The 24,996-nt window shown below is 43.8% G+C and overlaps 1 protein-coding gene across 1 annotated transcript; it reads right to left on the reverse strand.

Moving 5' to 3' along the window:
- Positions 1–3,756: 3,756 nt before the first annotated feature.
- LOC121005331 (zinc finger protein 436-like) lies at positions 3,757–24,776 on the reverse strand. Its single transcript, XM_040437994.1, has 11 exons — positions 24,669–24,776; positions 11,040–11,131; positions 10,755–10,937; positions 10,546–10,675; positions 9,954–10,097; positions 7,560–7,648; positions 7,381–7,480; positions 7,104–7,195; positions 6,927–7,011; positions 5,396–6,265; positions 3,757–3,812 (listed from the first exon to the last, which is right to left on the reverse strand). Exons 2-10 carry the CDS (start codon positions 11,118–11,120, stop codon positions 5,469–5,471), a joined length of 1,701 nt encoding a protein of 566 aa, XP_040293928.1. The 5' UTR covers positions 11,121–11,131; positions 24,669–24,776; the 3' UTR covers positions 3,757–3,812; positions 5,396–5,468.
- Between the last annotated feature and the right edge of the window lie 220 nt (positions 24,777–24,996).

Genomic DNA, 24,996 nt, shown 5'->3' on the forward strand with positions numbered 1-24,996 from the left:
TCACAGACCGACACGCCCCCTGGCCGGCAGCCTCCTGCAGACAGCAAAGTATCCATACACACAGAGACAGGAGCCCATGGTGATCGTCCTCTCTCCTTCTCCCCCTGCATTTCCATATGAGAGAGAGCCGATCACCAGAGGATGCTCATGTCTCCAGCCTGCAGTCCGATCATGTGACCTTCTGCAGTCATATGATGTATATGTGTTAAATACACAGAAATGTCTTTACATGAAATAAATGTTTAGGATACTTGTTTTTTTATTGAACTTACACAGAATTACATGGGATTACACCATAGTAAGATCTGTATAAACGAAACTGAGATTTGATTAGATTGAGTTTACCTGATGTCTGAAGTGACACCTGTAGGTAGCTCCGCCCCTAAGGGGCGGGCCCCAGGTGCTCGTTTTTTTTTTTTTGTTGTTATTCTGCACCTATAAATATTTGTCTGTTTATTGTAATACTATGAAACCTGATGAAGGGGAAGTTTGACTCCCCGAAACACGTTGTTTCCATCAAAGAAGAACTATCATACTTGTGAGACCGTTTCCATTTGTGGACTTGCGCCGAAGCAGAATTTCTCTCTTATTGCCATTAATGAGCTTCTGGCTTTCTCCACCCCCTGCCACTGAATTGGCAGCAGGGAAGTGGAAAAAGCCAGGAGCCCATGAGTATTCAGGACTCATCGGCATGCGCTGGAGCTGTTTAATACAAGATTTTACCAAAACGACTGGGCCAATTAAAGTGACCCAGCATTCTGCTAAGAGGATCTGTCAAACGTTTATGTTGCCCTAAGTTAGGACATCATAAAACTGACAGGTTCCCTTTAAAACTTTCTCTTAGCAGCTCAATGAGATGAAAACTGCTGACAGATTCTCTTTAAAAGGAGTTTTTGGAATCCAGCAAGTCCCACAAACTCACCTTAAAGGGATTCTGTCACCTCGTTTTAGCTTATAGAGCTGCGGACATGCACGGCTAGATCGCCGCTAGCATGTCCGCAATATACCTGTCCCATAAAGCTGTGTCCTTTTATTGTGTTTAAAAAATGATTTTATAGATATGTAAATGAGCCTGGTAAGGAGCCCAAGGGGCTGTACTAACCTTCTTGGTGCCCAGGCACACCCCCCTGTGAAGGAGCCCAGTACCGCCTGCGTCCTCCGAATCTCCTCCTTTCTTCACAGTTAGATTGCCGTAATCTTGTGATGTGCGAGCTCACGCATGCGCAGTTCCTTCCCTGAGGCTGATGCCAGCACAGGGAAGGAACACTATACCGGCACTGCGCATGCACTAGCTTGCGCATTGCGAGATTACGCAATCTAACTGTGAAGAAAGGAGGAGATTCGGAGTACGCAGGCGGTGCTGGGCTCTTGTCACGACTATGATCATGGTCGTGACTCTTAGAGCCGCATGCAGTTGCCAGCGGTCGTTTTGGTTGTTCACCGCAGGTGAGGGCTGTGAGTTGTTTGCCTCACGTGTGGTTGCCGCTGGCAACATGATGTTGTTGGCAGTGTAGCAGCCTGAGCGGACTGCTGGGCTGCTCACTGTCTATGCATGCGGTTGCCTCTGGCAACCTGTGTAGTGTATGTGTGCACTTTCCCTGTTTGGTGTGCACGGGGTTTAGTTGTGTGTGCATTTCCCCTTTAAGTGGCTTCACTACTCTGTCTGGTGTTGGAAGGGTTAACTCCCATCCTAGTGTGTGTGTGTGTGTGTGTGTGTGTGGCTGCTTGGGCTATTTAGCTTCCACTGGATGCCTGAAGCTGAGGGGTACTCCAGCCATGCAGTATGCTGGAGTCATCCTCCTGGTCTTCTTATGCCATTTCTCCAGTGAGGGCCACCCTTGTGGTCATAAGTAAATGTCATGATGTTAAGTTTATGTTCCTGTGGTGTCTCACCTTATTGCATTGCAGCTATGGTGTCCTGGTTTCCTGTGTGATTTGTGATGTGTGCTGTGTCCTTTTATGTTGGTGGGGACATCAGCACTTGTGCACGGGTTCCAGTCATTGTGTCTGTGGCAGGTAGGTGTGGAACTGGTTTCACTTACCTGCCATATCCATATGCTGTATGTGTTCCCTTCTCCTTGCAGCTTGGCCAGTTGAGACTCCTGTTCGTCCATGATGTGGAGGAACAGGTCGTCTTACCCTGCTCCTAGTCCAGGGATTTCCTGAGGGCATGTAGGGACCCGAGGTTCCGGAGTAAGAGCCCTCCTACCATCTGGGTTGACTCATACGGTTAGGAGTCAGGGTCAGAATTAGGGACATTTTAGGAGGTGACCTGCTCCCTGATCCTGTCGTCCTGGCCTATAAGCTTCCTTATTCCTTTAACATCGCACGGTGGGGGGTTTCCCCCACTCCCCACCGTGACAGCTCCTTCACACAGGGCGTGGCTGGGCACCAAGAAGGTTAGTACAGCCCCTTGGACTCCTTACCAGGGTAATTAACATATCTATAAAATCTTTTTTTAAACACAATAAAAGCACACAGCCCTATAGGACCGGTATATTGCGGACAAGCTAGCGGCGATCTAGCCATGCATGTCCGCAGCTCTATAAGCTAAAACGAGGTGACAGAATCCCTTTAAAGGGGTTTTCGGATATTTTTATACTGATGACCTATCCTCTGGATAGGTCATCAGTATCTGATTGTGGGGGTCTGATACCCGTGGCCCCTGCTGATCAGCTGTTTGAGAAGGCAGCAGTGCTCCTGTGAGCGGTGTGGCCATCTCTCTGCTTTTTCTAGGACAAGAGACAACACTTTCATGTGTCATGTAGCCTAGGAGCAGCTCAGCCCCATTCAAGAGAATGGGGCTGAACGTGATACAAAGCACGGCCGCTATACAATCTGTGGTGCTGGGCTTGGTAAGCTGCAAGAAGGGCACAGGAGCATCACTGCCTTCTCAAAAAGCTGAACGGCGTGGTTCCCGGATGTCGGACCCCCACCGATCATATAATGATGAGCTATCCTGAGGATAGGTCATCAGTTAAAATATCCTGGAAAACCCTTTTAACTATACCTAACTTTCCTGATGAGAAGAAATCAATACAGTTAATGCCTCAAAGTTGCATAGATCGACAGCTCAGTAACCCAGTCAGGTGAGGCTCCTATTCTGATAATCCTGCTTCTACCCATGTCACGTCCTTTATCAGTTTTCGAGCCTGAGCTGTTGGGGACAGCGCTTACTCTCCTTGGCACATGCATAAACTTCTGAATCCGCGTCATCTGTGCATGCGCCAGGGAGAAAGCCTCACTAGGTCTCCAAAAAAACCTTTAAATCTCAAATGGCTACCTAGAAGCCATACTGTTCACAGAATGTTCCTTCCACAAACTCTTTGTATAAAAATATTTATTAGCAGGAGAGGGAAAACAAGACGATACATCAACAATGACCAACATTACAACCACTGAAACCTAGTATTCTATTGATCAGTCCATAATTTACTTCAGCAAATGGCATTTATCATGTAGAGAAAGTTAATACAAGGCTACTAATGTATTGTTATTGTCCATACTGCCTCCTTTGCTGGCTTGATTTATTTTTCCTTTGCATTATACACTGCTCGTTTCCAAGGGTTATGACCACCTCTGCAGAGCAGATATGAGGTGGCCGGGAGGGGGGCTGCTGAACATATGTGCCTATGTGTACTCCCTCGTTTCAGGGGACCGGAGAGGGGACCTATGGTATGCAAGCAGGACCACTGCTGCTGGATTGCACAGTGGTCGTAACCCCTAGAAATGAGCAGTATATATTGTGATTGAAAAATGAATCAAGATAGCAAAGGAGGCAATATGGACAATCACAGTACGTTAGTAGGTGCCTTGTACACTGCTCAAAAAAATAAAGGGAACACATCCTAGATCTGAATTAATTAAATATTCTTCTGAAATACTTTGTTCTTTACATAGTTGAATGTGCTGACAACAAAATCACACAAAAATAAAAAAATGGAAATCAAATTTTTCAACCCATGGAGGTCTGGATTTGGAGTCACACTCAAAATTAAAGTGGAAAAACACACTACAGGCTGATCCAACTTTGATGTAATGTCCTTAAAACAAGTCAAAATGAGGCTCAGTAGTGTGTGTGGCCTCCACGTGCCTTCTATGACTTCCCTACAACGCCTGTGCATGCTCCTGATGAGGTGGCGGACGGTCTCCTGAGGGATCTCCTCCCAGACCTGGACTAAAGCATCTGCCAACTCCTGGACAGTCTGTGGTGCAACATGACGTTGGTGGATAGAGCGAGACATGATGTCCCAGATGTGCTCAATTGGATTCAGGTCTGGGGAACGGGCGGGCCAGTCCATAGCATCAATGCCTTCGTCTTGCAGGAACTGCTAACACACTCCAGCCACATGAGGTCTAGCATTGTCTTGCATTAGGAGGAACCCAGGGCCAACCGCACCAGCATATGGTCTCACAAGGGGTCTGAGGATCTCATCTCGGTACCTAATGGCAGTCAGGCTACCTCTGGCGAGCACATGGAGGGCTGTGCGGCCCTCTAAAGAAATGCCACCCCACACCATTACTGACCCAATGCCAAACCTGTCATGCTGGAGGATGTTGCAGGCAGCAGAACGTTCTCCACGGCGTCTCCAGACTCTGTCACATCTGTCACATGTTCTCAGTGTGAACCTGCTGTTATCTGTGAAGAGCACAGGGTGCCAGTGGCGAATTTGCCAATCTTGGTGTTCTCTGGCAAATGCCAAACGTCCTGCACGGTGTTGGGCTGTAAGCACAACACCCACCTGTGGACGTCGGGCCCTCATATCACCCTCATGGAGTCTGTTTCTGACACATTTGAGCAGACACATGCACATTTGTGACCTGCTGGAGGTCATTTTGCAGGGCTCTGGCAGTGCTCCTCCTGTTCCTCCTTGCACAAAGGCGGAGGTAGCGGTCCTGCTGCTGGGTTGTTGCCCTCCTACGGCCTCCTCCACGTCTCCTGATGTACTGGCCTGTCTCCTGGTAGCGCCTCCATGCTCTGGACACTACGCTGACAGACACAGCAAACCTTCTTGCCACAGCTCGCATTGATATGCCATCCCGGATAAGCTGCACTACCTGAGCCACTTGTGTGGGTTGTAGACTCCGTCTCATGCTACCACTAGAGTGAAAGCACCGCCAGCATTCAAAAGTGACCAAAAGATCAGCCAGGAAGCATAGGAACTGAGAAGTGGCCTGTGGTCACCACCTGCAGAACCACTCCTTTATTGGGGGTGTCTTGCTAATTGCCTATAATTTCCACCTGTTGTCTATCCCATTTGCACAACAGCATGTGAAATTGATTGTCACTCAGTGTTGCTTCCTAAGTGGACAGTTTGATTTCACAGAAGTGTGATTGACTTGGAGTTACATTGTGTTGTTTAAGTGTTCCCTTTATTTTTTTGAGCAGTGTATTTACTTTGCCTAGATGATAAATGCAGTTTGCTGAAGAGAGACAACCCCTTTAAGCATGAAGATGTTTTCTGTTTTCATAAATGATTGTGACTTTTCTGATGTCTAATGAGATGGGCTTTCTGGGTAAAACTTTTACTGCATTCAGGACAGGAAAATGGCTTCTCTCCAGTGTGAACCCGCAGATGCTTGAGAAGCCTAGATTTGCTTGTAAAGCCTTTTCCACACTCAGAACATGGAAAAGGCTTCTCCCCTGTGTGAATCCTTTGATGCTCTACTAGATGAGATTTATTCTTAAAACATTTCCCACATTCAGAACAAGGAAACGGCTTCTCGCCCGTGTGAACTCGAAAATGTTCAAGGAGATTGGACTTTGTGGAGAACCTCTTTCCACACTGAGAACATAAAAACGGCTTTTCTCCTGTGTGAATCTTCAAATGATTTGCGAGATTGAATTTCTCTTTAAAACAGATCCCACATTCGTAGCATGGATATGGCTTGTCACCTCTATGAATTCTCAGATGTTTGTTGAGATGCCATTTATACCGGAAATGTTTTCCACACTCGGGACATGGAAATGATTTCACAACAGAGTTAGTAGTCAGTGGAAAATCATTTGGAGGAAAGCAACCTGTGTATATAGTCTTATTTAGGTGTCCTGGACGGTGAGTAATAATATGTGATGGATCAGAGGAAAAGCTTCCGTGCATGGCGGAGTCATATGACAGTCCTAAACCATTAGGTAATGAGTGCATATTAGGGATATTAGTATATTCTCCACGAAAATTTCCTGTGATGTTCACCTCTTCTGTTCTGCAGTGTGAATACGCACCTAGACGTTCTTTCAAAGTATTGCTACTCCTGTGTCTGCCTGCTAAGAATTATATAAAATCAAAACTCAATTATTTTCTGTACTGCTTCATGAAAATGATACCATCAACAGCTCTAATAAAGTTACTGAGGTTACATACGGCAGTATGGATGAAAAAAGTCTTAGCAGCTAAAAGAGACTGTATGACCTATATTGTTTCTTACTAAATTAAACTAGATGCTTATACATTCTTTTTCTCATCTGTTTTCATTTTTGATTCTGTATATGATTATGGGGGCAGCCATGTTGCTTCTGCTCTGCCAACAGTATCCAGATATACTTTACAGCAGCCATAGTATACATCAAAACTCAATGGTTTACGAAACTGTCTAAAAGAAAACCCTGTTGTTGCCCATTACAATCAGAGATCAGCATTCATTGGTTGCCATAGGTGACAGTTTTCATAAATCTGCCCCATTGACTTCTCTGAGAGACTGTTCTAGGCATAACTCTGTGACCTGTGCAGAGAAAAATGGGTGGAAACAACCAGCCAATTTCTGATGAAAGATACCCTTCACCCTAACCCTCACAGTGCCTACAAGAAATTTGAAAATATAAAGAGGAGTACCTTGTGAGTTGAGAGCAGAACTCTACTACTAGAGGGGGTGAACACTGACTGGTTCAAAAAAAGGAAATGTTTCTGTATTTAGTGACTGTTACTCACTTGGGATGTTATCTGTAGGAATGTTATCTCCACTCTCATCATCTCCTCCAACAATACACACTTTAATATCAATCTGGTCTTCCCCCTAAATGAGCCATAATCAAAACACATATTACAGTATATTTTCCAACACAATAGACTCATATTTACAGTTATTGAGACTTCAAGTCTATGTACCTGATGATCATCAGTGTGATATTCCTGTGGAGAGTCCTGGGAATACAGAGGACTGGGACATCTCTCTGGTAATTTTCTCTTAATGGATCCATCTGCAGAAGTTGCATACATCAGTGACTGAATACTAGAAAACCATTCTGGGATACTGTACCATATTGTCTAGCTGTTCGGATGAAAACTTAGATATAACAAAATACAGAGCAGGTCAACAGAGAATGAAGCCGCCTGTACTGAGACTGCTATAATGACTCAACAAGAACATGGGACTACTACTTACCTAGGCCAATTTCCTCCTGTTCACAATGCAGACTACTCCTCCCATACATTTCCTCATCATCATCCAGTACTTCAACTTTGATAATCTTCAGGTCTTCAACCTAAATAATCAAACACAGAAACATGCTATATCTAATGTTCCATAATAAACAGGTGAACTCAAGATTTACTCCCATGTACCTGATGAGCCTGAGGGATACGGCAAGTTTTTTTTGGAAAACCCTTAGCATTATAACATCTTTCTGATGGAGTTCTCTTACGGCAACCAACTGTAGGAATCAAGCACACAGTGAATAAGTACACATCCCATTTAAAGGATTGGTGCTTTTCTGGAAGAAAGCAATATTTTTTTCTAATCTCATGAACCCCTTTAAGGAAATTAGAAGACTAGTCAGGGCTAAGCATAGACCAAGGATATTTCTTCAGCACAAAATAGACAACCCATGCCATAGTTAGGGCACGTTGTTCTCGGTGTATATAAAGACTGTAAGAAAACCAAAGATAATGGAAAAGATTTATCCAAACCAGTGTAAAGGAAAACTGGCTTAGTTGCCTATCGCAACCAACCAGATTCCACCTTTAATTTTCCAGAGGAGCTCTGAAAAATGAAAGGTGGAATCTAATTAGTTGCTACAGCAGTTTTGATAAGTGTCCCCCGATATGTGGGAGTGGGAGCTTGGCTGTAAAATATCCCACCACTACTGCTGGATCAGACAATTAAACTCCTTAGATGCCACAGTCAGTATCGACCATGAGAACTAAGGACTTTGAAAGTGGGAGGGGCTCCCAGAAATTACGTTTCCATGGCAGCTAGAGGCCAAGCAAAAGAAGCCAGATCTGCCATAAGACCTCTAACAGGCTATAATGCCTTAGAATACTATGTACACAAGAAAAATAAACCCCTTTATCTATTAAATTTTTTTATTTTTAATAGTTTACCATAAAAAAATATAGATTTGGAAATGGAGCAATTATCTTTATTCTACAAGTTAATATTATAACTTTATTTATACTGCATGGCGCATTGTGGAAAAAAATGTTGGAATTGCTATTTTTTCAATCCCCCTCCCCCCAATTAAAAAAAAAATAGGCCATATATTATATGTTCTCTCAGAGGTCGCAATAACACCGGTACAATCGTCATAGACGCCTACACAGGCACTTTTACTCTTTGAAAAAAAGACTGATGCATATGAATAGGCTTTCACTGCATGTGATGAGAGCACTATGCGCTGTGTAGTCTGTGGGAGCAAAGTTCTTGTATATGGCCAGCAGAGGGAGCAGTGCGGTGTGAGATGAGATGTTTAGCGTGTTTTTCCAGACAGCGCTGACTTCCTGTAAGACGGGCTCTATGTATTTAGTATTTTCTCTGCCTGTAATCTCATCTACATGTTCACAGCTGATCCATGTGGGAAGTGAAGAGATAGCTGCCGGATACAGGTGAGCGAGCGGTCACATGTCATTATTATGACCACATGCAATGTTATATAGGGAGTCTGCAGACCACTAAGTGTACACATAGGGCATAGTTGCCTGCTCTGGCGCAACTTAAAGGGGTCCTTTAAACATGGTTTGTGTATCACTAGAGCTTGGTTATGGTATCTTGTTAAAGGGGTTACCATAAATATAACTAATGTTTTAGACTAATTCATCATCAATATTTAGCTAATATAATGTAAATTTCACATATTTACCGTTTAGAAGTAGTTTTCTTCTTCTTCTGCTACCCCACTGTGTTTCCTCATAAATTACCATGGCATCGACCTGTAGTTCTGAGCCTTTGTTAGGTCGAGCATGCTCAGTGTGTTGCTATCAATACTGTAGCTAAATGTCTTGTGAAGTGTGCTGGTGATTACTGAGTAGAGGGGGCGTGACTGGGCGGTATATCAGGCAGCCAATCATTAAACATCACCACTCACAGCCGGAAAGCTAGGGATTGTGGGGATTGTAGTCTTTGTGAGGGAAGATCAGGCGCCATGATACTCTCAGTGTGCTGCAGGCTCACACAGGAGCTAGAGAAATGGATTGCATGGGTAAATGAAGCTCTGGGTATATGTATAGGAATGGGTTCTGGTTAAGTCACAGCTTGCAGCCTTAATGCAGTTTTTAAAAAATGTAGTTACTTTACCGGAATACCCCTTTAACAGTGTGAATTTGACTGGTAGAACACTGACAAATCACAAAGAATGGGGCTGTGGTGCAGTACCGGAACGCCTTCAGAGTTTTAAAAATAACACTCTGGTTTGGGCATTCAGTTATAGAGTAGACTAGTAATGGTCTCCTGCATAAATAGCAACTCTTAACTTTATGTAGACATACGTATTATATATATGAATTACTGCAACTTTCTTACTCCTCCTCGGCTAAAAACACTCCTGAAAAAAAAAAAAATGTAGTACGACCTCTGTGTGCCCTAAAACAGTACCAAAAAACTTCAACTCGCCATACAGAAATAAAACCCTTAAACAGCTACAGTGACAGAAAAAAATAAAGTTATAGGTTTGGATGTGGAAAAAAAAAAAATCACTAAGACAATTAACCCTGGTCAGCATAATAAAAATTATACCACAATACCTGGTTCTGTGTAGTGTACGGCTTTACTTTTACTTTTAGGTGAGAACTTCGCTCCACCAGTCTGACAATCCAGAGATACTTGTGGGACATTTTGATTTTCCTTTGGTTTTGGACTCTCTGGTGGATTTCTCTTACTGGTTTCATCTGCAGGAAACACAGACAGTGACTAAATATAAAGGGAGACATTTACTATGCCCTATACGCCATTTTTGTGGCGTTAAAAAGTTGCTAATTTTGTCGTCATGCTTTTGTTTTTTGCAGTAAAATTTGTGACTTTCCCCCCTTCATGACACTTTTGTGAAATGGTGAGAAAAGGTGGCATGGTGAGGAGGCTCTGTAGTAAGCCTTGCACATTTAGCTTTACTCTGTAACATTATGAATAAAGACAGAAAGCTATGGCAGCTAGGAGGCTGCCATAGATTTTAGACTGTCACACAGCCAGCGGGACAATGAGGTGTGCACCTCTGTATAAAATTTGGTGCATCCTAAGTCGGGGCAGTAAGAAAGCGCTGGTCTTGATAAATGTCTCCCATAGTTAATATGTGGTAACTGGATGATATGGGTTATCTTGGTGACTCAAAACTGCTCTAACCTTTACTCAGCGATTTGAGGGGCTGATGTATCTCCAGCATAACATCCTTATACAGATCCTTGTGTTCTTCTAAAAATTCCCACTCCTCCACGGAAAAATAGACAGTGACATCCTGATCCCTTATAGGAACCTAACACATAGAATCATCCAGTCACTGTACAATCACGTTACTCCTTGGAGTTACTCTATAATGTTCCAGCAGTGCTCACCTCTCCAGTCAGCAGCTCAATGATCTTGTTGGTGAGTTCTAAGATCTGATGTTCATTGTTTCTCTTGCATGGCTGAAGTGAAGCCTCCATAACAGGAGTCTGGGTCCTGCTCTGAACACTTGACATGTGCAGTTCCCACATGGGTTTCATATGTTTACTTGGTTTCTTCACAGGTCCATAATTCTAAGTTCCCAAAGAGAAGATACAATATCAAGAAAAACATAAACCATAATGCTCTGCAAATCACCATAATCTAATGTCAGTCTAATATCCCCAGATACTCACTTCTCCTGTCAGTAGATATATAATCTTCAGAGTGAGGTCTAATATCATCTCAGTGTTGTTCCTTCTCTCTCCATCCATCATGACACTACAGCCTGTAGGAGAAACAGAACAAACATGAAAAAAACACGTGTGTGCATGTATTTTATAATATATATACTACTCACAAAAAGTTACGGATATTTGGCTTGTGGGTGTAAATTCAGATTGAACCTTAAAATGCCCCTGACCTTTATAGGTGACCTTAATGTGACCTTCTCTTAACATTGGAATGCACATGTCCCAACTGTTCAATGTTTCAATACTTTTTGCACAACTTGCTGTTCTCTAACAAGGATCCTTAACGGACCGAAATTTCACAACAGCTTTGCTTGATCTATGGAAGCGATCAATATATTTCCTGGTTAGGGGCTCCATGCACACGACCGTATGTATTTTGCGGTTCGCAAAAAAAAAAAAGAAGACGACATCCGTGTTGCATCCGTTTATTTTGGTGGATTCTATTGTAACAATGCTGTCATCGCAAAACAGACAAGAATGAGGTTCTACTTTTTTTTTTGTGTGGACCCATTTGAAATGAATGGTTCCAAATACGGACCTGTAAAAAAAACGGAAACGGAAACAAAAATATGTTCGTGTTCATGAGCCCCAAATTAGATTTGGTATTTAAACAGTCCTCCTCATAATGCTGTTCACATTTTGACATCATGAGACCAAGAACAACAAACCTAACAATTGATCTAATAGTACCTCGCCATTGTGAGGCTTCAAGCAGGATGTTCTCAGACAGAAGTGGCCACTGAGCTTAGAGTTCTAGAGTGTCATCAGCAGGTTGCAACAGAGATACAGAGACTGGAAGAGTCACAGAAAGGCATAGAAGTGGACGTCCTTTGGCCACATCCCACACAGATGACCGCTTCATTGTGAACCATGCCCTGCAGAATCGGATGATGAATGCCACACAACTTCAGGTACATTTAAGGGAGGTGAGATGCACCCAAGTGTCACGTCAGACCATTCAAAACCGTTTACATCGGCGTGGTCTGCTTGCTAGACGACCTGCAAGGGTACCTGACCACACCACCAGGCACAGGTGTCGTCTTACATGGGCCAAGAAACATCTATGCTGGACGAGGGACCAGTGGGCCTCAGAGCTGTTCACTGATGAAAGTCGATTCACGCTGAGCAGAAATGATAACCGCCAACGATGTTGGAGATGTCAAGGAGAGCGCTAAGCATCAGCCACTGGTGAGTCTTTGGTGGTGTTACAGTGTTGTCAGGTGTGTCTAGTCAATACAGAACTTCCCTACACTATGTGAATGGTACAGTGACAAGTCCATACTACTTGAATAACATAATTAATCCAGTCATTGTGCCTCTGCATGAATACAGGCTTAGTTTTGTCTTCATGGGACGACAATGCACCAGGTCAATCGAGGTTGCATCATTAGGGAATGGCTGCTAGAGACTGGGCGGTACCTCAAATGGAGTGGCCTGCACTTTCTCCAGACGCTGAATCTGTCACGGAGGTTCCCGTGACTGGAGATAGGCGAGAAATGGCAACACGTGGTTTGATCTAACAGGTTTTTTCCTGTGGATCAATAGGCGTCTGTGTTGTTTGCTGGCTATTGACACATGGCTGGTGGATACATTTGTAGACCAGCTCTACACATCTTCCATCCTTTTTCCCTAGCCTTTCTCTGGCAACTTGTGTTTGATAAAGGTCTTAATTGGACAGAAAACATCACACTCACATTTTGAGTTGCCTTGCAGAAGAAAAATAAAAAGACATCTTGATATCACAACAATTCATTGGAGGTGCTGAAGTTTCTACGTCGACGTTTCTGATATAGCCATACCCCTTGCCTCAGGTGTTGTTACTGTGGTCCTTTAACTAGGGATCCGACCGATATTGATTTTTTAGGGCCAGTTACCGATAATTCTGTGAACTTTCAGGCCAATAGCCGATAATTTACAACGATATTCTGGGAACTTTCATTTTTGAGAAAAAAATAAATTCCTACACAAATCTGCTGAAAATTTATATGTTTATTGTTAATGTGTATTTTTTTGTTTATTGTTAATGTGTATTTTTTTTTATAAATCTTTTTCATTTATACTTAATATTTTTTGTGTTTTTTTTTTTTTTTAAATAACTTTTAGCCCCCTTAGGGACTAGAACCCTTGTCCTATTCCCCCTGATAGAGCTCTATCAGGGTGAATAGGAGCTCACACTGACCCTGCTGCTCTGTGCTTTGTGCACACAGCAGCATGGAGCTTACCATGGCAGCCAGGGCTTCAATAGCGTCCTGGCTGCCATGGTAACCGATCGGAGCCCCAGGCTTACACAGCTGGGGCTCTGATCGGAGGAGCAGGGGAGAGGGGATCCTGTGGCCACTGCCACCAATGAGTAATACTGGGTGGTGGGGGGGCGATCTGCGCTACCAATGTTTTTACTATTGGCCGGGATTGGGGTGGGGGGCGCACTGCGCCACCAATGATTAATACTGGGGGGCTTGGGGGGGGGGGGCGCACTGCGCCACCAATGAAGATAAGTCTCTCAATCATTCATATACAGGAGGCGGGAGCTGGCTGCAGAATCACATAGCCGGCTCCCGACCTCTATGAGCGGTGGCTGCGATCCGCGGCACCTGAGGAGTTAACTACCGCGGATCGCAGCTGCCGTTCATAGAGGCCGGGAGCCGGCTATGTGATTCTGCAGCCAGCTCCCGCCTCCTGTATATGAATTAATGAAAGACTCATCTTCATTGGTGGCGCAGCGGCCACAGCCCCACCCCTCCTCTTGTCTCCTCTTCTGTCATTGGCGGCAGCGGCAGCACAGGGGGAGGAGACACTGCTTCCTTCTCCCCTGTGCTGCGGAGGGAACACAGAGAGCGCTGAGAGCAGCGCATTCTGTGTTCCCAATACGTTATCGGTATATCGGCAAAATAGATGCCGATACCGATAACGTTCAAAATCCTCAATATCGGCCGATAATATCGGCCAAACCGATAATCGGTCGATCCCTACATTTAACCTTCCTTATTTATAGTTGCTTCTCCCACTATGCTGTGCGGTTTATAGTTTCAGTTGTGGATTGCTGGCTGTGTGGATCTCGGCTGAGTTCCTGGTGCTTCATAGCTCCTTTGAGTTGTCTTTCCTTTCCCTTTTTTGTATTTTGTTTGGGTTCTGTGTGTTGCATTTCCCTATTGTTTGCATTAGGCCTGAAGGAGACTCCTGTTCGTCCTTTCTTTTGGAGGAACAGGTAGTCTTGTCCCTGCCATTAGTACCAGGGTCCTGTAGGGCTAGATAGGACTCTAGGTATTCCTACCTCTGGGGTCTGTTCATACTAGTAGGCAGTCAGGATTTTGGCTAGGGTTTTACTAGGAGGTGTCCATCTTCCTTCCCTAGTTCTCTGGCCTGATTCCCCCCCCCCCCCCCCCCTTCCCTCTTATGCTCGGTGTAGTGTTTCCCTCCCACACCGAAGCGTGACAAAATCCCATTGAAAACCTATTGGATCAGCTGAGTCGCCGTGTAGAGGCTTGTAACTGTACCTCAGAACCTCAATGACCTGAGGGCCGCCCTTCAAGAAGAGTGGGATGCCATGCCTCAGCAGACAATAAGTCAACTTGTGAACAATATGAGACGTTGTTGTCAAGCTGTAATTGATGCTCAAGGCCACATGACAAGTTATTGAGACATTCACATTTTTGTGAAGGTACCCACCACTGTTGTTGGCTTTTGTTTCAATAAATTGTTTGAGGTGAGGAAATCAACATTGCATGCTTCTACTTAAATGCCCTACTTCCCTGATATAATATCATTGTAGTGTGAACTTTTTATGTTTTCCATAAATTTCTCTCGAAAGCCAAATATCCCTAACTTTTTGTGAGCAGTGTGTATATATATTTTTTTTAACTCTAACAACAATGGATGCTACTGGCATTTCTGCTGACAGAAGCAATACTTGAAATAGCATCTCACCCCCAACAAGACTTGTAACCAAAGACTCTCCATAATTTGATTCCAGTCTTTCCTGTCACATTTTGTCCCACTCTTCTCTGAGGAACTGCTGTAATTCAGACACAATTTGAAGAATTCATGCATTAACTGAAATTTCAGGTCCTGCTGTGGTATCTCTGTTGGGTTCAACTTTTATCTCTTCAGCCACTGAGATAAACAGAATGTTGTGGACGTTGGAGATGTCATGGGTCCTTCAATAATGAAAAGCGTCCTGTAGCTGCAGAGCATTACAAAGCCGCCACCACCACAAGGTGTGATCTTTGTATAACATTCTCACTGAAGATCCTGGATTACATCTGACATAATGGGACCTGTAATGTCTATTGTGCTTGACTTCTGACACTTCTATCCTATTGCAGCTAATAGTAGTGGATGTATTATCGATGATGGGGTTCTTATTTTTTGGGTATATGGATACATTTATATAGTGTCAAACATATTGTACCCGCGATGCTAGGGAGGCTCGTCCCTGTTACCACCTGCCATTAGCTGACCCCCCCCCGGGATCGGATGTTTTCATCCGCACAAGGGGAGAAGCAGCGTCGGTGCAGGGACCAGGAGTGGCACAGGGAGCCCGGTAAGTAGAATTAGTGTGAGGGGCTCGGCGTATGGGGGGGGGGGCATTTTATTCTCTGATAACCCCTTTAATAGTAACTCAATCAACTACCTCCTCACATAATCAACAGCATGGGGTTAATGTGAGGTACATGATGGGATTACTTACTATTAATGTGCAGCACATGGTGTTGTAAATTTTGAACCTCCATGTGCTTCACATTAATAGTAAGCGACACTATCATTTACCCCTGGGGACTCTGTTACTAATAATGTGAGGCACATTAATACAGCATGAAGCACATATTTTTAAAAACCGCAGACAACTTCCCCTGCAGCAAGAGCCTCCTGGACGTAGTAGGATAAAGGACTTGTGATGATGTCATTGCCATGTGACTAGTAACAAGTGGATGTTACTGGTCACATGGCGATGACATCATCACAGGTCCTTTATCCTATGAGCATCCAGCAGTAATATGCAGATTAGCTTTCTGAGCAGATGTCAGTGTGGTGAAGCTATAGTACATAGAGTATATGATATGTAGATGATGTCCAGCCCTGCCATTCAAGGGAAGGGGGGAGTGAGCAGAGCACAGTGGGTGTGACATGGCAGTGCTTAACCGCCTCACGTCCGCCCATAGACTATAAACGTCCTATGGGTGGACGTCTATTTCTGACAGCACGTTTTAGAACGTCCTGTCAGAAATAGCAGCTGCACGCTAATCGTGCAGCTGCTGATCGGGTTGCCCGCTGTCAGTGACAGCAGGGCAACCCTAAGACAAGGCAGGGACAGTTCCCAGGTGTCCCTGCCTTCATGATCGTGACCGGAGAGTGCAGGGGCTGTGTGAGGTCTCTCAGAGACCTCGATCAGCCCTGCTGTGAGGCTGTACAGCGCAGGATTGCTGCTGTACAGCCTATATAGGGGTGCATTTGTCCTGCAACTGGGGCTACTATGTCAGCCCCAGTTACAGGAGAAATCAACAGTGAAAAAAAAAAGAAAAAGTGAAGCAAATGTCCCCCAGAGGTCTTGTATGACCTTATGGGGAACGAAAAGTGTAAAAAAAAATAAAAAAAATAAAGGGTTGAAAAAATAAAATAAAATAAAGTTTGACATGTAAAAAAAAAAAAGTTCCCAAGTAAGGAATAAAATAAAAAAATTAAAAATAGAAAAAATAAAATAAAATAGACATATTAGGTATCGCCGCGTCCGTTAAAAACCAGCTCTATAAAAGTATCACATGACCTAACCCCTCGGAGTGAACACCGTAAAAAAAAAAAAAAAAAAAAACTGTCAAAACAAGCAATTTTTGTCACCTTGCATCACAAAAGGTGCAACACCAAGTGATCAAAAACGCGTATGTCCCACAAAATAGTACTAATAAAACCGTCACCTCATCCCGCAAAAAATGAGCCCCTACATAAGAAAATCTCTTAAAAAATAAAAAAAACTATAGCTCTTAGAACATGGAGACACTAAAACATCATTTTTTTGGTTTAAAAATGCTATTATTGTGTTAAAGTGAAACAAATAAAAGTATACATATTAGGTATTGCCGCGGTCCGTAAAAAACCAGCTCTATAAAAATATCACATGACCTAACCCCTCGGGTGAACACCGTAAAAAAAAAAAAAAACTGTGTCAAAACAAGCAATTTTTGTCACCTTGCATCACAAAAGGTGGCAAACACCAAGTGATCAAAAATGCGTATGTCCCACAAAATAGTACCAATAAAACCGTCACCTCATCCCGCAAAAAATGAGCCCCTACATAAGAAAATCTCTCAAAAATAAAAAAACTATAGCTCTCAGAACATGGACACATTAAAACATAATTTTTTTGTTTCAAAATGCTATTATTGTGTAAAACTTTAATAAATGAGAAAAAGTATACATATTAGGTATCGCCACGTCCGTAACAATCTGCTCTATAAAAATGTCACTTGACTGAACCCCTCAGGTGAACGCTGTAAAAATAAATAAATAGAAACTGTGCTAAAACAACCAATTTTTTGGTCACCTTGCCCCATAAAGTGTTATAATGAATGATCAAAAAATCATATGTACCCAAAAATAGTACTAATAAAACTGGCACCTTATCCCCTAGTTTCCAAATGGGGTCACTTCTTGGGAGTTTCTACTGTAAGGGTGCATCAGGGGGCTTCAAATGGGACATGGCATCTAAAAACCATGTGGAGTCCTTTTCTTCTGCGCCCTGCCGTGTGCCCATACAGCAGTTTATGACCACATGTGGGGTGTTTCTGTAAACCGCAGAATCTGGGTAATAAATATTGAGTTTTGTTTGGCTGTTAACCATCGATGTGTTAAAGAAAAAAATTGATTAAAATGGAAAATCTGCCAAAAAAGTGAAATTTAAAAATTTGATCTCCATTTTCCTTTAATTCTTGTGGAACGCCTAAAGGGTTAACAAAGTTTGTAAAATCGGTTTTGAATACCTTGAGGGGTGTAGTTTCTACAATGGGGTCATTTATGGGAGGTATCTACTATGTAGGCCCCACAAAGTGACTTCAGACCTGAACTGGTCCTTATAAAGTGGGTTTTGGCAATTTCTTATAAATTTGAAGAATTGCTTCTAAACTTCTAAGCCTTCTAACGTCCTAAAAAATAAAATGACATTTCCAAAATGATGCCAACATAAAGTAGACATATGGGGAATGTTAAATAATAAATATTTTATGAGGTATCACTTTCTGTTTTAAAAGCAGAGAAATTGAAATTTAGAAAATTGCGAATTTTTCAAATTTTTGGGTAAATTTGGGATTTTTTCATAAATAAAGGTGAAATATTTTGACTCAAATTTATGACTATCATGAAGTACAATGTGTCACGAGAAAACAATCTCTGAATGACTTGGATAAATAAAGGCGTTCCAAAGTTATTACCACATAAAGTGAGATATGTCAGTTTTGCAAAATTTGGCCTGTTCAGGAAGGGGGCAAAGGGCCCAGATGGGAAGTGGTTAAAGCCCTACCTCCTGGTGCTCGAACTTCTCATTTGCATATGAATAAAATAGCAGATTTCTCTGCAGCAGTTTATCATATAGACAAAAGAAAGGTATTGTTGTAATCAGCATGATGAGCCCTACCAAGCAGTATGTCTGGTTAAATAGGGTTGATCCTAGTGCCAGAGCCCCTTTAAGATTTGAAACATTGCAGACAACTTGTTTAGGGATGATACAAAAATTCTACCATGACAACAGTGATTGCAGGATGCCGATGTCTTAGTATGGCAGCAGGGGGCCTAAGTGAATGGGATGAGCAGTTGTAATTACACTGCGCTGCTGCTGCATGAGACAGTGCACAGGTAATTTTGAAGCACAGCTTGCACAAGCACCGCTCTCCCTTTAAATAGCTGATCGGCTGGAGCGCTAGGACTCAGACCCCCACGATCAGATATTGATTAACTCTCCTGAGGATAGGTCATAAATATCTTTGCACTGCACAACCCCTTTAAGTGTGAGAGCTAATTGGAGAACCCTGAGGAAACCGAAGCAAATACAGGAAGAATATGCAAAATCCAGGAATCCAGAATCCTGCCACTGCAAGACAACAGCGCTAACCACTGAGCCACCCAATACGGCTAAGTTTACATCTCAAGAAACCACATTCGGTGAACTCCAGCAGGCTGTTCTCTGTTGGAACAGCCTGCTGGAGTTCACTGGATTCTGCATTGCTGGATGCTGCTGATCACAGCTGGACCCCATAGACTATAAAGGGACCTAGCCGCTTTTCAGCATAAGTGCTGTGTTTCAGCTGGACAGAAATCGTTACATGCAGCGGTTTTTGCCTGGCCCGAAATTCAGCACTCATGCCGGAAAGCAGATGGATCCCTGCCCGATTTAATTATAGCCCATAGGGTCCATCAGTGAAAGGTAGTATCTGGCAATGCTGGATCCGGTAAACTCCGGCAGGATGTTCTCTGTAGGAACAGCCTGCCAGCTCTGTTTACTGGAGATGTGAAGGTAGTCTAAGTCATATGGTCACAGTCCACGGACCCTGCCTTGTGACCCATATATACACAGCCTGTTTCACTTTATTATAGTAGAATATGTCTGCTTCTCCAGTAGTATGGACACTACACCCTGCTCCTCCTGTAATATGGGACACGTGTAAAAAAAGGGCTCAAAAGAGTGCCCCTGGAGAAGTGGAAAAAGAGGCACCAACAGGACTGTGACTAGGACCGTGTGAAGATGTATGAAAGATGTGGAGACAAGTCGAAGTAGGCTGCTTCACTTAGTGTTAGCGATGCTTAACTCTCGATCATGGGAGTGAATAAAAGGTATATCAGATACCAGTAGGGGTAATAATGTCCAGACAAGTGGACGAAACCACACTGATATAAGTGAAAGAGAGGAGCGCCAAACTTCTATTCATATAACGAGTGGTGCTGAGGATCGGTAAGTAATGTAGTGATTGGTAAATAACCCTTAACAGGAGGAAAACAGGATAAATTCTTACAATATTGTTAGAGTGGATGAACCCAGGTGGTCAACGTGTCCGGCAGTAAAGGTTATATAAACTAGACAACCAGTATATTGATGTGCCCAATTGGGATTGAGCAAGGAAATAGAGAAGAAAAAGGTGAAGGTATTGGAGGCTATTTAAAATCTGCGATAAAAATTACGGTAAATTGTGTGAATTATACACATATAAAAAGTATATGAACAATCATGTACCAAGTAAAAAGGAGGAAACGAAGACTTTCCACTCACTTCACTGGGACTTTTTATACCTGCTCCTGATGAAGGGATTATATAGACCCCCGAAACGCGTCGAGCCTTATATCTGTTGCACAATAAAGAGAGATTTTCATGAAGTTGAGGACCTGGCATACTTACCTGGATCTCGACCATTCTACGAGCGATCCCGGCCGGGGAGGATCCACCCCAGGTGTCTTGAGCTTATCCTGGAGGTGACCCCCTAGTGAAGTGAGTGGAAAGTCTTCGTTTCCTCCTTTTTACTTGGTACATGATTGTTCATATACTTTTTATATGTGTATAATTCACACAATTTACCGTAATTTTTATCGCAGATTTTAAATAGCCTCCAATACCTTCACCTTTTTCTTCTCTACACTGTGTGCAGAATTATTAGGCAAATGAGTATTTTGACCACATCATCCTCTTTATGCATGTTGTCTTACTCCAAGCTGTATAGGCTCGAAAGCCTACTACCAATTAAGCATATTAGGTGATGTGCATCTCTGTAATGAGAAGGGGTGTGGTCTAATGACATCAACACCCTATATCAGGTGTGCATAATTATTAGGCAACTTCCTTTCCTTTGGCAAAATGGGTCAAAAGAAGGACTTGACAGGCTCAGAAAAGTCAAAAATAGTGAGATATCTTGCAGAGGGATGCAGCACTCTTAAAATTGCAAAGCTTCTGAAGCGTGATCATCGAACAATCAAGCGTTTCATTCAAAATAGTCAACAGGGTCGCAAGAAGCGTGTGGAAAAACCAAGGCGCAAAATAACTGCCCATGAACTGAGAAAAGTCAAGCGTGCAGCTGCCAAGATGCCACTTGCCACCAGTTTGGCCATATTTCAGAGCTGCAACATCACTGGAGTGCCCAAAAGCACAAGGTGTGCAATACTCAGAGACATGGCCAAGGTAAGAAAGGCTGAAAGACGACCACCACTGAACAAGAGACACAAGCTGAAACGTCAAGACTGGGCCAAGAAATATCTCAAGACTGATTTTTCTAAGGTTTTATGGACTGATGAAATGAGAGTGAGTCTTGATGGGCCAGATGGATGGGCCCGTGGCTGGATTGGTAAAGGGCAGAGAGCTCCAGTCCGACTCAGACGCCAGCAAGGTGGAGGTGGAGTACTGGTTTGGGCTGGTATCATCAAAGATGAGCTTGTGGGGCCTTTTCGGGTTGAGGATGGAGTCAAGCTCAACTCCCAGTCCCACTGCCAGTTTCTGGAAGACACCTTCTTCAAGCAGTGGTACAGGAAGAAGTCTGCATCCTTCAAGAAAAACATGATTTTCATGCAGGACAATGCTCCATCACACGCGTCCAAGTACTCCACAGCGTGGCTGGCAAGAAAGGGTATAAAAGAAGAAAATCTAATGACATGGCCTCCTTGTTCACCTGATCTGAACCCCATTGAGAACCTGTGGTCCATCATCAAATGTGAGATTTACAAGGAGGGAAAACAGTACACCTCTCTGAACAGTGTCTGGGAGGCTGTGGTTGCTGCTGCACGCAATGTTGATGGTGAACAGATCAAAACACTGACAGAATCCATGGATGGCAGGCTTTTGAGTGTCCTTGCAAAGAAAGGTGGCTATATTGGTCACTGATTTGTTTTTGTTTTGTTTTTGAATGTCAGAAATGTATATTTGTGAATGTTGAGATGTTATATTGGTTTCACTGGTAAAAATAAATAATTGAAATGGGTATATATTTGTTTTTTGTTAAGTTGCCTAATAATTATGCACAGTAATAGTCACCTGCACACACAGATATCCCCCTAAAATAGCTAAAACTAAAAACAAACTAAAAACTACTTCCAAAAATATTCAGCTTTGATATTAATGAGTTTTTTGGGTTCATTGAGAACATGGTTGTTGTTCAATAATAAAATTAATCCTCAAAAATACAACTTGCCTAATAATTCTGCACTCCCTGTATTTCCTTGCTCAATCCCAATTGGGCACATCAATATACTGGTTGTCTAGTTTATATAACCTTTACTGCCGGACACGTTGACCACCTGGGTTCATCCACTCTAACAATATTGTAAGAATTTATCCTGTTTTCCTCCTGTTAAGGGTTATTTACCAATCACTACATTACTTACCGCTCCTCAGCACCACTCGTTATATGAATAGAAGTTTGGCGCTCCTCTCTTTCACTTATATCAGTGTGGTTTCGTCCACTTGTCTGGACATTATTACCCCTACTGGTATCTGATATACCTTTTATGCACTCTCTCCTGTAATATGACAGAAGTACACTACACAGAAAATACATCACACAGTCAGGATGCCACATCTGCAGCAGTATCACACACTACACACATGACAATACATCCCACTCCACCTGATGTATAACACACAGACAATACATGACATTCTGCTCTTACTGGGGTACACTACACAGACAGAACACAAATAATGCCATTCCTACTGGAGACACTACATTCTGCTTCAAGTGCAATCAAATTCACCAACTGGGAACCAGATCTTGTTACTGCTGCAGTATAACAGAGAGGACACTTCATACCACTCCTCCTGTATTCTAATACACAGGGCACATTCCACTCCTCCAGTGGTACATCACACAGACAGAGCACTACAATCTGCTCCACCTGTACTACACAGATAGGATTCTACATTCCCCTCCCCCTATGGCAGAACATCACACAGGCAGGACACTACATTCTGCTCCACCTGCAGTAGACAGATGGGATTCTACACTCCCCTCCTCCTATGGCAGAACATCACACAGGCAGGACACTACAATCTGCTCCACCTGCAGTAGACAGATGGGATTCCACACTCCCCTCCTCCTATGGCAGGACATCACACAGGCAGGACACTACATTCTGCTCCACCTGCAGTAGACAGATGGGATTCTACACTCCCCTCCTCCTATGGCAGAACATCACACAGGCAGGACACTACAATCTGCTCCACCTGCAGTAGACAGATGGGATTCCACACTCCCCTCCTCCTATGGCAGAACATCACACAGGCAGGACACTACATTCTGCTCCACCTGCAGTAGACAGATGGGATTCTACACTCCCCTCCTCCTATGGCAGAACATCACACAGGCAGGACACTACAATCTGCTCCACCTGCAGTAGACAGATGGGATTCCACACTCCCCTCCTCCTATGGCAGAACATCACACAGGCAGGACACTACAATCCGCTCCACCTGCAGTAGACAGATGGGATTACACACTCCCCTCCTCCTATGGAAGAACATCACACAGGCAGGACACTACAATCTGCTCCACCTGCAGTAGACAGATGGGATTACACACTCCCCTCCTCCTATGGAAGAACATCACACAGGCAGGACACTACAATCCGCTCCACCTGCAGTAGACAGATGGGATTCTACACTCCCCTCCTCCTATGGAAGAACATCACACAGGCAGGACACTACAATCTGCTCCACCTGCAGTAGACAGATGGGATTACACACTCCCCTCCTCCTATGGAAGAACATCACACAGGCAGGACACTACAATCTGCTCCACCTGCAGTAGACAGATGGGATTACACACTCCCCTCCTCCTATGGAAGAACATCACACAGGCAGGACACTACAATCTGCTCCACCTGCAGTAGACAGATGGGATTACACACTCCCCTCCTCCTATGGAAGAACATCACACAGGCAGGACACTACAATCTGCTCCACCTGCAGTAGACAGATGGGATTACACACTCCCCTCCTCCTATGGAAGAACATCACACAGGCAGGACACTACAATCTGCTCCACCTGCAGTAGACAGATGGGATTACACACTCCCCTCCTCCTATGGAAGAACATCACACAGGCAGGACACTACAATCTGCTCCACCTGCAGTAGACAGATGGGATTACACACTCCCCTCCTCCTATGGAAGAACATCACACAGGCAGGACACTACAATCTGCTCCACCTGCAGTAGACAGATGGGATTCCACACTCCCCTCCTCCTATGGCAGAACATCACACATGCAGGACACTACAATCTGCTCCACCTGTAGTATAATACACACAAGAGACACTACTCTCCCTCCTCGAACAGGCAGGACCCACAGACCGGAGACTACATTGTGCACATAATTAGGGCTCCGATCACATTCCCTCCCGCTGAGATACAGACAGGACACTGTCACTCCAGTCACTGGTACAGCACACAGTGCACTACAGTCTGCTCCACCAGTGGAACAGTCCAGGGGCAGGACGTGGCATCTTGTAGGAAAGGTGCACTGACTACATTCTCCTCCTGCACCACAAAGGACACAACAATCTTCTTGTCCAGCGGCACATTCTACACACTACAATACACTCGCAGAACGTCACCTTCTTCTCCTCCTCCTGCCAAGAGGCCCGTTACCTGCCACCTCCTCTTTGTTACCAACCACTTCCTGTCTGTACGAGATTTGCCTGACTGCAGGTGGTAACCTTGTCCGCCAGACCACTCCCCCTCACTCTTAGTAGTTAGCTCTCTTTCATTTTCTGCTACCAAATGCCCATACATGGACTGGGTGACGTCATTTTGATCCCCTGCGACCTGGAAAAGCGTCTGCAGTTGTACATCTGTCCTCAAAGCAGCAGCCATTTTCTAGTGGTCCAAATCTTCCGCCCAAGCGCTGGTGGAGCAGAGGACGGAACAGCATGTCTATTTCAA

Source organism: Bufo bufo, chromosome 6, assembly GCF_905171765.1.
Source record: "Bufo bufo chromosome 6, aBufBuf1.1, whole genome shotgun sequence".
Classification (NCBI taxonomy): Eukaryota; Metazoa; Chordata; class Amphibia; order Anura; family Bufonidae; genus Bufo; species Bufo bufo.

Excerpts from the sequence above, each read along its gene's own strand:
- LOC121005331 (XM_040437994.1), bottom strand. The coding sequence starts at position 11,120 with ATGATGGATGGAGAGAGAAGGAACAACACTGAGATGATATTAGACCTC. Across the intron at positions 10,938-11,039 it reads TATATCTACTGACAGGAGAA|AATTATGGACCTGTGAAGAA; the intron begins GTGAGTATCTGG and ends TTGGGAACTTAG. Across the intron at positions 7,012-7,103 it reads ATCACACTGATGATCATCAG|GGGGAAGACCAGATTGATAT; the intron begins GTACATAGACTT and ends TGGCTCATTTAG.